Here is a 14311-nt window from a genome sequence, read left to right on the forward strand (position 1 = left end):
AGTGCCAGAGTGTGCTTTGGGCATTTGTAAACTCAGAGCGTTGTCAGATTGGCCATTCGTAAATTCAGAGCGTTTCGCTCTTGAAGCACACACTGGATGCTCTGGCTGACCTAACAACATCAGTCAAGCACCCAAGCTAACTGGCTAACTGGCTAACTGGCTAACTGGCTAACTGGCTAACTGGCTAGCGTTGGCTAGCTACTTCCAGAATTCAAATGAAAAACAACTTTCTGACAAAATGTGAAATGTGTAATACCTGAAAGTGTAGCTAGCTAGACTCTGTATACATGGATGGTTAGTTTGAAGATGTCATCCGGAGCCATGTTCTCTTTTCGACTCCGTCTGCATATCTGCAATCAGATGTCAGAATTTTCTCCATCTCCTTAACTATCAGACTCTAATTCCACTGGGCATTCCTTAGCTATCATACTATAATTCCACTGGGCATTCCTTAACTATCATACTATAATTCCACTGGGCATTCCTTAACTATCATACTATAATTCCACTGGGCATTCCTTAACTATCATACTCTAATTCCACTGGGCATTCCTTAACTATCATACCCTAATTCCACTGGGCATTCCTTAGCTATCATACTATAATTCCACTGGGCACTCCTTAGCATTCATACTATAATTCCACTGGGCACTCCTTAACTATCATACTCTAATTCCACTGGGCATTCCTTAACTATCATACTCTAATTCCACTAGGCACTCCTTAACTATCATACTATAATTCCACTGGGCATTCCTTAACTATCATACTCTAATTCCACTGGGCATTCCTTAGCATTCATACTATAATTCCACTGGGCACTCCTTAACTATCATACTATAATTCCACTGGGCATTCCTTAACTATCATACTCTAATTCCACTGGGCATTCCTTAGCATTCATACTATAATTCCACTGGGCACTCCTTAACTATCATACTCTAATTCCACTGGGCACTCCTTAACTATCATACTCTAATTCCACTGGGCATTCCTTAACTATCATACTCTAATTCCACTGGGCATTCCTTAACTATCATACTCTAATTCCACTGGGCATTCCTTAACTATCATACTCTAATTCCACTGGGCATTCCTTAACTATCATACTCTAATTCCACGTATGGCTGAGATCCCGTTAACGGGATCGTTATGACAACAGCCAGTGAAATTGCAAGGGGCCAAATTCCAAAACAACAGAAATCTCATAATTAAAATTCCTCAGACATACAAGTATTTTACACCATTTTAAAGATACACCACTTGTTAATCCCACCACAGTGTCCGATTTCAAATAGGCTTTTTGGCGAAAGCACCACAAACGATTATGTTAGGTCAGCACCTATTCACAGAAGAACACAGCCATTTTTTCAGCCAAAGAGAGGAGTCACAAAAATCAGGAATAGAGATAAAATTAATCACTAACCTTTGATGATCTTCATCAGATGACACTCATAGGACTTCATGTTACACAATACATGTATGTTTTGTTCGGTAAAGTTCATATTTATATAAAAAAATTCTCAGTTTACATTGGCGCGTTATGTTCAGTAATGTTTTTCCTCCAAAACATCCAGTGATTTTGCAAAGAGCCACATCAATTTACAGAAATACTCATAATAAACATTGATAAAAGAAACAAGTATTAAACATGGAACTTCAGACACACTTCTCCTTAATGCTTTTTTGTTCGATATAGTCCATCATTTATGTCCAAATACCTTCATACCTTCGGGGCGGCAGGGTAGCCTAGTGGTTAGAGCGTTGGACTAGTAACCGAAAGGTTGCAAGTTCAAATCCCCGAGCTGACAAGGTACAAATCTGTCGTTCTGCCCCTGAACAGGCAGTTAACCCACTGTTCCTAGGCCGTCATTGAAAATAAGAATTTGTTCTTAACTGACTTGCCTAGTTAAATAGAGGTAAAATAAATAAAAATAAAAAATAAATTTGTTCACGCGTTCAGTCCAGTAATCCACGTTCATGACGCGCAGTTCAGACGAAAAGTCAAACAATTCCATTACAGTTCGTAGAAACATGTCAAACGATGTATAGAATCAATCTTTAGGATGTTTTTAACATAAATCTTCAGTAATGTTTCAACCGGAGAATTCCTTTGTCTTCAGAAATGCGATGGAAAGCAGGTCGCTCCCAAGTGACCGTGCATGTTCAGCTCGTGCCAGACACCTGACTCAAAGAGCTCTCCTTCCCTCATTCTTCACAGTAGAAGCATCAAACAAGGTTCTAAAGACTGTTGACATCTAGTGGAAGCCGTAGGAAGTGCAAAATGACCAATATCCCATTGTATATTGGATAAGCAAAACTACAAACCTCAGATTTCCCAATTTCTGGTTGGATTTTTCTCAGGTTTTTGCCTGCCATATGAGTTCTGATATACTCACAGACATCATTCAAACAGTTTTAGAAACTTCAGAGTGTTCTCTACCCAAACCCACTAATATTATGCATATATTAGCAACTGGGCCTGAGTAGCAGGCAGTTTACTCTGGGCACCTTATTCATCCAAGCTACTCAATACTGCCACCCAGCCATAAGAAGTTTTAAGAACAAATTCTTATTTACAATGATGGCCTAGGAACAGTGGGTTAACTACCTTATTCAGGGGTAGAAGGACAGATTTTTACCTTGACAGCTCAGGGATTCGATCTAGCAACTTTTCGGTTACTGGCCCAACGCTCTAACCACTAGGCCAATTTCCGCCTCTACACTCTAACCACTAGGCTACCTACCGCCTCTACACTCTAACCACTAGGCTACCTACCGCCTCTACGCTCTAACCACTAGGTCAACTGCCGCACCACATACTTAAATACTTATTTCACGTTTGTAATATTCCTGTTGCTAATGTTATATGTAAATACAACAAATGTGTTTGTAGAGGGGTAACTTTCTTCACAAGTTCTCCATTTTGTACATTTGTGTGATTAGTTGAAGTTCAAATGAAGCTCCTGTGAAATGCTGAGGAGCGACATACGCCTAGTTTCCTGAAATGAGTCACATTTGGTCTATCTATTAGTAATAGAGGAAGGAGAATACATTGGAATGCCTTTTCCAAGGTTAGCACCATAGGGCCTAAGGCTGCAGCCAATATCAAAATGAGGTACTCTCAGAGTAACCAATCATGTGATGGGTTGCAAATTTCCACAAACTTAAAAAAAAAAGTTTTTCCAGAAATCCTGGTTGGAAGATTCGACGGAACCAGGAGGGAATACGCAGGAATTCTGGAATCCTCCCACCAGGATTTCTGGAAAACCCATGAATTTGGGAAAAGTGTTTTTGTAACCGTACTATGGCCAGTATGCCACCCACCTTCTGTGAGGCCAGATACTCCATGCCAGTATGCCACCCACCTTCTGTGAGGCCAGACACTCCATGCCAGTATGCCACCCACCTTCTGTGAGGCCAGACACTCCATGCCAGTATGCCACCCACCTTCTGTGAGGCCAGATACTCCATGCCAGTATGCCACCCACCTTCTGTGAGGCCAGATACTCCATGCCAGTATGCCACCCACCTTCTGTGAGGCCAGATACTCCATGCCAGTATGCCACCCACCTTCTGTGAGGCCAGATACTCCATGCCAGTATGCCACCCACCTTCTGTGAGGCCAGATACTCCATGCCAGTATGCCACCCACCTTCTGTGAGGCCAGATACTCCATGCCAGTATGCCACCCACCTTCTGTGAGGCCAGATACTCCATGCCGCGGGCCACCTGGTAGGCACAGGACACCAGGTCTTTAAAGGTGAGCTGCTCGTCAGGGATCTTACAGGTGTCGAAGGAGTAGTCCGTCCCCGGGGGCCGACGGGCTCTCAGGTACTCCCTCAGGTTCCCTTTAGACGCGTACTCCACCAGCACGTACAGGGGACCTGGAGAATATATAATATAGATACTATATATATACTGTATACCTAAACCCTGTACTCCACCAGCACGTACAGGGGACCTGGAGAATATATCATATAGATACAATATATATACTGTATTTATACCTAAACCCTGTACTCCACCAGCACGTACAGGGGACCTGGAGAATATATAATATAGATACAATATATATACTGTATTTATACCTAAACCCTGTACTCCACCAGCACGTACAGGGGACCTGGAGAATATATAATATAGATACAATATATATACTGTATTTATACCTAAACCCTGTACTCCACCAGCACGTACAGGGGACCTGGAGAATATATAATATTGATACAATATATATACTGTATTTATACCTAAACCCTGTACTCCACCAGCACGTACAGGGGACCTGGGGAATATATAATATAGATACTATATATATACTGTATTTATACCTAAACCCTGTACTCCACCAGCACGTACAGGGGACCTGGGGAATATATAATATACATACAATATATATACAAAAGTATGTGGACACCCCTTCAAATTAGTGGATTCTGATATTTCCACCACACCCATTGCTTACAGACAGTGGTGGAAAAAGTACTCAATTGTCATACCTGAGTAACAGTAAAGATTCCTTAATAGAAAATGACTCCAGTAAAAGTGAAAGTCACCCAGTAAAATACTATTTGAGTAAAAGTCTAAAAGTATTTAGTTTTAAATATACTTAAGTATCAAAGGTAAATGTAATTCCTAAAATATACTTAAGTATAGAGAGTAAAAGTATGAATAATTTCAAATTCCTTATATACAGTGTCTTCGGAAAGTATTCAGATCAGTACTTGTATGTTTATTGATGACAACATAAAGCTGGAACGTAACAAAATGTGGACAAAGTCAATACTTTCCGAAGGCACTGTAAAGCAGACGGCAACAATCTCTTGTTGTTATTTATTGACGGATAGCCAGGGGCACCCTCCAACACTCAGACATTATTTACAGATAGCCAGGGGAACACTCCAACACTCAGACATCATTACAGATAGCCAGGGACACACTCCAACACTCAGACATCATTACAGATAGCCAGGGGAACACTCCAACACTCAGACATCATTACAGATAGCCAGGGACACACTCCAACACTCAGACATCATTACAGATAGCCAGGGGAACACTCCAACACTCAGACATTATTACAGATAGCCAGGGGAACACTCCAACACTCAGACATCATTACAGATAGCCAGGGACACACTCCAACACTCAGACATCATTACAGATAGCCAGGGGAACACTCCAACACTCAGACATCATTACAGATAGCCAGGGACACACTCCAACACTCAGACATCATTACAGATAGCCAGGGGAACACTCCAACACTCAGACATTATTACAGATAGCCAGGGGAACACTCCAACACTCAGACATCATTACAGATAGCCAGGGACACACTCCAACACTCAGACATCATTACAGATAGCCAGGGGAACACTCCAACACTCAGACATCATTACAGATAGCCAGGGACACACTCCAACACTCAGACATCATTACAGATAGCCAGGGGAACACTCCAACACTCAGACATTATTACAGATAGCCAGGGGAACACTCCAACACTCAGACATTATTTACAGATAGCCAGGGGAACACTCCAACACTCACACATCATTACAGATAGCCAGGGGAACACTCCAACACTCAGACATCATTACAGATAGCCAGGGGAACACTCCAACACTCAGACATTATTTACAGATAGCCAGGGGAACACTCCAACACTCACACATCATTACAGATAGACAGGGCCACACTCCAACACTCAGACATCATTACAGATAGCCAGGGCCACACTCCAACACTCAGACATCATTACAGATAGCCAGGGGAACACTCCAACACTCACACATCATTACAGATAGCCAGGGGCACACTCAGACATCATTACAGATAGCCAGGGGAACACTCCAACACTCACACATCATTACAGATAGCCAGGGGAACACTCCAACACTCAGACATCATTACAGATAGCCAGGGACACACTACAACACTCAGACATCATTACATATAGCCAGGGGAACACTCCAACACTCACACATCATTACAGATAGCCAGGGGCACACTCCAACACTCAGACATTATTTACAGATAGCCAGGGGCACACTCCAACACTCAGACATCATTACAGATAGCCAGGGGAACACTCCAAAACTCAGACATTATTTACAGATAGCCAGGGGAACACTCCAACACTCAGACATCATTACAGATAGCCAGGGACACACTCCAACACTCAGACATCATTACAGATAGCCAGGGGAACACTCCAACACTCAGACATTATTACAGATAGCCAGGGGAACACTCCAACACTCAGACATCATTACAGATAGCCAGGGACACACTCCAACACTCAGACATCATTACAGATAGCCAGGGGAACACTTCAACACTTAGACATTATTACAGATATCCAGGGGAACACTTCAACACTCAGACATCATTACAGATAGCCAGGGGCACACGCCAACACTCAGACATCATTACAGATAGCCAGGGGCACACTTCAACACTCAGACATCATTACAGATATCCAGGGGAACACTTCAACACTCAGACATCATTACAGATAGCCAGGGACACACTCCAACACTCAGACATCATTACAGATAGCCAGGGGAACACTCCAACACTCAGACATTATTACAGATAGCCAGGGGAACACTCCAACACTCAGACATTATTTACAGATAGCCAGGGGAACACTCCAACACTCACACATCATTACAGATAGCCAGGGGAACACTCCAACACTCAGACATCATTACAGATAGCCAGGGGAACACTCCAACACTCAGACATTATTTACAGATAGCCAGGGGAACACTCCAACACTCACACATCATTACAGATAGACAGGGCCACACTCCAACACTCAGACATCATTACAGATAGCCAGGGCCACACTCCAACACTCAGACATCATTACAGATAGCCAGGGGAACACTCCAACACTCACACATCATTACAGATAGCCAGGGGCACACTCAGACATCATTACAGATAGCCAGGGGAACACTCCAACACTCACACATCATTACAGATAGCCAGGGGAACACTCCAACACTCAGACATCATTACAGATAGCCAGGGACACACTACAACACTCAGACATCATTACATATAGCCAGGGGAACACTCCAACACTCACACATCATTACAGATAGCCAGGGGCACACTCCAACACTCAGACATTATTTACAGATAGCCAGGGGCACACTCCAACACTCAGACATCATTACAGATAGCCAGGGGAACACTCCAAAACTCAGACATTATTTACAGATAGCCAGGGGAACACTCCAACACTCAGACATCATTACAGATAGCCAGGGGTACACTCCAACACTCAGACATCATTACAGATAGCCAGGGGAACACTCCAACACTCAGACATCATTACAGATAGCCAGGGGCACACGCCAACACTCAGACATCATTACAGATAGCCAGGGGCACACTTCAACACTCAGACATCATTACAGATAGCCAGGGGAACACTCCAACACTCAGACATCATTACAGATAGCCAGGGGAACACTTCAACACTTAGACATTATTACAGATATCCAGGGGAACACTTCAACACTCAGACATCATTACAGATAGCCAGGGGCACACGCCAACACTCAGACATCATTACAGATAGCCAGGGGCACACTTCAACACTCAGACATCATTACAGATATCCAGGGGAACACTTCAACACTCAGACATCATTACAGATAGCCAGGGGCACACTTCAACACTCAGACATCATTACAGATAGCCAGGGGCACACGCCAACACTCAGACATCATTACAGATAGCCAGGGGCACACTTCAACACTCAGACATCATTACAGATAGCCAGGGGAACACTCCAACACTCAGACATCATTACAGATAGCCAGGGGAACACTCCAACACTCAGACATCATTACAGATAGCCAGGGGCACACGCCAACACTCAGACATCATTACATATAGCCAGGGGCACACTTCAACACTCAGACATCATTACAGATAGCCAGGGGAACACTCCAACACTCAGACATCATTTACAGATAGCCAGGGGCACACTCCAACACTCAGACATCATTACAGATAGCCAGGGTCACACTCCAACACTCAGACATCATTTACAGATAGCCAGGGGAACACTCCAACACTCAGACATCATTTACAGATAGCCAGGGGCACACGCCAACACTCAGACATCATTACAGATAGCCAGGGGCACACTCCAACACTCAGACATCATTACATATAGCCAGGGGCACACGCCAACACTCACACATCATTACAGATAGCCAGGGGCACACGCCAACACTCAGACATCATTACAGATAGCCAGGGGAACACTCCAACACTCAGACATCATTACAGATAGCCAGGGGCACACTCCAACACTCAGACATCATTACAGATAGCCAGGGGCACACGCCAACACTCAGACATCATTACAGATAGCCAGGGGCACACGCCAACACTCAGACATCATTTACAGATAGCCAGGGGCACAATACAACACTCAGACATTATTTACAGATAGCCAGGGGCACACTCCAACACTCAGACATTATTTACAGATAGCCAGGGGCACACGCCAACACTCAGACATCATTACAGATAGCCAGGGGAACACTACAACACTCAGACATCATTACAGATAGCCAGGGGCACACTCCAACACTCAGACATCATTACAGATAGCCAGGGGCACACGCTAACACTCAGACATCATTACAGATAGCCAGGGGCACACGCCAACACTCACACATCATTACAGATAGCCAGGGGCACACGCCAACACTCAGACATCATTACATATAGCCAGGGGCACACTCCAACACTCAGACATCATTACAGATAGCCAGGGGCACACGCCAACACTCAGACATCATTACAGATAGCCAGGGGCACACGCCAACACTCACACATCATTACAGATAGCCAGGGGCACACGCCAACACTCAGACATCATTACATATAGCCAGGGGCACACGCCAACACTCAGACATCATTACATATAGCCAGGGGCACACTCCAACACTCAGACATCATTACAGATAGCCAGGGGCACACGCCAACACTCAGACATCATTACAGATAGCCAGGGGCACACGCCAACACTCAGACATAATTTACAGATAGCCAGGGGCACACTCCAACACTCAGACATTATTTACAGATAGCCAGGGGCACACTCCAACACTCAGACATTATTTACAGATAGCCAGGGGCACACGCCAACACTCAGACATCATTACAGATAGCCAGGGGAACACTACAACACTCAGACATCATTACAGATAGCCAGGGGAACACGCCAACACTCAGACATCATTACAGATAGCCAGGGGCACACTACAACACTCAGACATCATTACAGATAGCCAGGGGAACACTACAACACTCAGACATCATTACAGATAGCCAGGGGAACACTCCAACACTCAGACATCATTACAGATAGCCAGGGGCACACGCCAACACTCAGACATTATTTACAGATAGCCAGGGGCACACGCCAACACTCAGACATCATTACAGATAGCCAGGGGCACACTCCAACACTCAGACATCATTTACAGATAGCCAGGGGCACACGCCAACACTCAGACATCATTACAGATAGCCAGGGGCACACTCCAACACTCAGACATCATTTACAGATAGCCAGGGGAACACTCCAACACTCAGACATCATTACAGATAGCCAGGGGCACACTCCAACACTCAGACATCATTACATATAGCCAGGGACACACTCCAACACTCAGACATCATTACATATAGCCAGGGTCACACTCCAACACTCACACATCATTACAGATAGCCAGGGGAACACTCCAACACTCAGACATCATTACAGATAGCCAGGGGCACACTCCAACACTCAGACATCATTACAGATAGACAGGGCGTACTCTAACACTCAGACATAATTACAGATAGCCAGGGGCACACTCCAACACTCAGACATCATTACAGATAGCCAGGGGAACACTCCAACACTAAGACATTATTTACAGATAGCCAGGGGAACACTCCAACACTCAGACATCATTTACAGATAGCCAGGGGAACACTCCAACACTCAGACATCATTACAGATAGCCAGGGGAACACTCCAACACTCAGACATCATTACAGATAGCCAGGGGCACACTCCAACACTCAGACATCATTACAGATATCCAGGGGAACACTCCAACACTCAGACATCATTACAGATAGCCAGGGGCACACTCCAACACTCAGACATCATTTACAGATAGACAGGGGAACACTCCAACACTCAGACATCATTTACAGATAGACAGGGGAACACTCCAACACTCAGACATCATTTACAGATAGCCAGGGGAACACTCCAACACTCAGACATCATTTACAGATAGCCAGGGGAACACTCAGACATCATTACAGATAGCCAAGGACACACTCCAACACTCAGACATCATTACAGATAGCCAGGGGAACACTCCAACACTCACACATCATTTACAGATAGCCAGGGGCACACTCCAACACTCAGACATCATTACAGATAGCCAGGGGAACACTCCAACACTCAGACATCATTACAGATAGCCAGGGGCACACTCTAACACTCAGACATTATTTACAAACGAAGCATTTGTAATTAGTGAGTCCTCCAGATCAGAGGCAGTAGACAAACATTGTCAGTAGAATGGCCTTACTGAAGAACTCAGTGGCTTTCAATGTGGCACCGTCACAGGATGCCACCTTTCCAACAAGTCAGCTTTCTGCCCTGCTAGAACTGCCCCGGTCAACTGTGAGTGCTGTTGGCAGTGTCATGAAATGGGTTTCCATGGCCGAGCAGCCGCACACAAGCCTAAGATCACCATTCTCAATGCCAAGCGTTGGCTGGAGTGGTGTAAAGCTTGCTGCCATTGGGCTCTGGAGCAGTGGAAACGCATTCTCTGGAGTGATGAATCACGCTTCACAAATCTGGGATTGGCGGATACCTGCCCGAATGCATAGTGCCAAGTGTAAAGTTTGGTGGAGGAAGAATAATGGTCTGGGGCTGGTTTTCATGGTTCGGACTAGGGCCCTTAATTCCAGTGAAGGAAAATCTTAACACTACAGCATACAATGACATTCTTGACGATTCTGTGATTCCAACTTTGTGGCAACAGTTTGGTGAAGGCCATTTCCTGTTTCAGCATGACAATGCCCCCATGCACAAAGTGAGGTCCATACAGAAATGGTTTGTCGAGATCGGTGTGGAAGAACTTGACTGGCCTGCACAGAGCCCTGACCTCAACCCCATCGAACACCTTTGGGATGAATTAAAGGGATGAATCTCTAGCTTTAAGCATCAGCTGTCAGAGCAGCTAACCGATCACTGTACCTGTACACAGCCCATCTGTAATTAGCACATCCAACTACCTCATCCCCATACTGTTATTATTTTTTTGTTGCTCTTTTGCACCCCAGTATCTTTACTTGCACATCCTCATCTGCACATCTATCACTCCAGTGTCAATGCTAAATTGTAATTATTTCGCCTCTATGGCCTATTTATTGCCTTACCTCCCTAATTTTACTACATTTGCACACAATATACATATACTTTTATATTATGTTATTGACTGTACATTTGTTTATCCCATTGTTGTTTTTGTCGCACTGCTTTGCTTTATCTTGACCAGGTCGCAGTTGTAAATGAGAACTTATTCTCAACTGGCCTACCTGGTTAAATAAAGGTGAAATAAAATTAATGAAACTACAGAAAATGTTTGGTTGAGGTTATTGCTGCCAAAGGACAGTCAACCAGTTATTAAATCTAATGGTTCACATACTTTTCCCACCCTGCACTGTGAATGTTTACACGGTGTGTAGTAACTTACCATCCTGTGTACAAGCTCCCAGCAGGTTATGTTGTAACTTACCATCCTGTGTACAAGCTCCCAGCAGGTTATTTAGTAACTTACCATCCTGTGTACAAGCTCCCAGCAGGTTATGTAGTAACTTACCATCCTGTGTACAAGCTCCCAGCAGGTTATGTAGTAACTTACCATCGTGTGTACAAGCTCCCAGCAGGTTATGTAGTAACTTACCATCCTGTGTACAAGCTCCCAACAGGTTATGTAGTAACTTACCATTCTGTGTACAAGCTCCCAGCAGATTATGTAGTAACTTACCATCCTGTGTACAAGCTCCCAGCAGGTTATGTAGTAATTTACCATCCTGTGTACAAGCTCCCAGCAGGTTATGTAGTAACTTACCATCCTGTGTACAAGCTCCCAGCAGGTTATGTTGTAACTTACCATCCTGTGTACAAGCTCCCAGCAGGTTATGTAGTAACTTACCATCCTGTGTACAAGCTCCCAGCAGGTTATGTTGTAACTTACCATCCTACTCCCAGCAGGTTATGTAGTAACTTACCATCCTGTGTACAAGCTCCCAGCAGGTTATGTAGTAACTTACCATCCTGTGTACAAGCTCCCAGCAGGTTATGTAGTAACTTACCATCCTGTGTACAAGCTCCCAGCAGGTTATGTTGTAACTTACCATCCTACTCCCAGCAGGTTATGTAGTAACTTACCATCCTGTGTACAAGCTCCCAGCAGGTTATGTAGTAACTTACCATCCTGTGTACAAGCTCCCAGCAGATTATGTAGTAACTTACCATCCTGCTCCCAGCAGGTTATGTTGTAACTTACCATCCTGTGTACAAGCTCCCAGCAGATTATGTTGTAACTTACCATCCTGTGTACAAGCTCCCAGCAGATTATGTTGTAACTTACCATCCTGTGTACAAAATCCCAGCAGGTTATGTTTTAACTTACCATCCTGTTTACAAGCTCCCAGCAGATTATGTAGTAACTTACCATCCTGTGTACAAGCTCCCAGCAGGTTATGTAGTAACTTACCATCCTGTGTACAAGCTCCCAGCAGGTTATGTAGTAACTTACCATCCTGTGTACAAGCTCCCAGCAGATTATGTTGTAACTTACCATCCTGTGTACAAGCTCCCAGCAGATTATGTAGTAACTTACCATCCTGTGTACAAGCTCCCAGCAGGTTATGTAGTAACTTACCATCCTGTGTACAAGCTCCCAGCAGATTATGTTGTAACTTACCATCCTGTGAACAAGCTCCCAGCAGGTTATGTTGTAACTTACCATCCTGTGTACAAGCTCCCAGTAGGTTATGTAGTAACTTACCATCCTGTGTACAAAATCCCAGCAGGTTATGTTTTAACTTACCATCCTGTTTACAAGCTCCCAGCAGGTTATGTAGTAACTTACCATCCTGTGTACAAGCTCCCAGCAGATTATGTAGTAACTTACCATCCTGTGTACAAGCTCCCAGCAGGTTATGTAGTAACTTACCATCCTGTGTACAAGCTCCCAGCAGGTTATGTAGTAACTTACCATCCTGTGTACAAGCTCCCAGCAGGTTATGTAGTAACTTACCATCCTGTGTACAAGCTCCCAGCAGGTTATGTAGTAACTTACCATCGTGCGTACAAGCTCCCAGCAGGTTATGTTGTAACTTACCACCCTGTGAACAAGCTCCCAGCAGGTTATGTAGTAACTTACCATCCTGTGTACAAGCTCCCAACAGGTTATGTTGTAACTTACCATCCTGTGTACAAGCTCCCAGCAGGTTATGTAGTAACTTACCATCCTGTGTACAAGCTCCCAGCAGGTTATGTAGTAACTTACCATCCTGTGTACAAGCTCCCAGCAGGTTATGTTGTAACTTACCATCCTGTGAACAAGCTCCCAGCAGGTTCTGTTGTAACTTACCATCCTGTTTACAAGCTCCCAGCAGGTTATGTAGTAACTTACCATCCTGTGTACAAGCTCCCAGCAGGTTATGTTGTAACTTACCATCCTACTCCCAGCAGGTTATGTAGTAACTTACCATCCTGCTCCCAGCAGGTTATGTAGTAACTTACCATCCTACTCCCAGCAGGTTATGTAGTAACTTACCATCCTGTGTACAAGCTCCCAGCAGGTTATGTAGTAACTTACCATCCTGTGTACAAGCTCCCAGCAGATTATGTAGTAACTTACCATCCTGCTCCCAGCAGGTTATGTTGTAACTTACCATCCTGTGTACAAGCTCCCAGCAGATTATGTTGTAACTTACCATCCTGTGTACAAGCTCCCAGCAGATTATGTTGTAACTTACCATCCTGTGTACAAAATCCCAGCAGGTTATGTTTTAACTTACCATCCTGTTTACAAGCTCCCAGCAGATTATGTAGTAACTTACCATCCTGTGTACAAGCTCCCAGCAGGTTATGTAGTAACTTACCATCCTGTGTACAAGCTCCCAGCAGGTTATGTAGTAACTTACCATCCTGTGTACAAGCTCCCAGCAGATTATG

General features: G+C 44.3%; 1 protein-coding gene across 2 annotated transcripts in view; it reads right to left on the bottom strand.

The window, feature by feature from the left end:
- The window catches only part of LOC129811258 (fibroblast growth factor receptor 3-like), a 366746-nt gene that overhangs the window by 45449 nt on the left and 306986 nt on the right, over window positions 1-14311 (bottom strand). For both annotated transcript variants that reach the window (XM_055862424.1, XM_055862422.1), the window contains exon 13: window positions 3697-3887. In XM_055862424.1, coding sequence (XP_055718399.1) covers window positions 3697-3887 — 191 coding nt within the window. The remainder of the gene's footprint in view (window positions 1-3696; window positions 3888-14311) is intronic.

The sequence above is a fragment of the Salvelinus fontinalis genome, chromosome 15 (genome assembly GCF_029448725.1).
Source record: "Salvelinus fontinalis isolate EN_2023a chromosome 15, ASM2944872v1, whole genome shotgun sequence".
NCBI lineage: Eukaryota > Metazoa > Chordata > Actinopteri > Salmoniformes > Salmonidae > Salvelinus > Salvelinus fontinalis.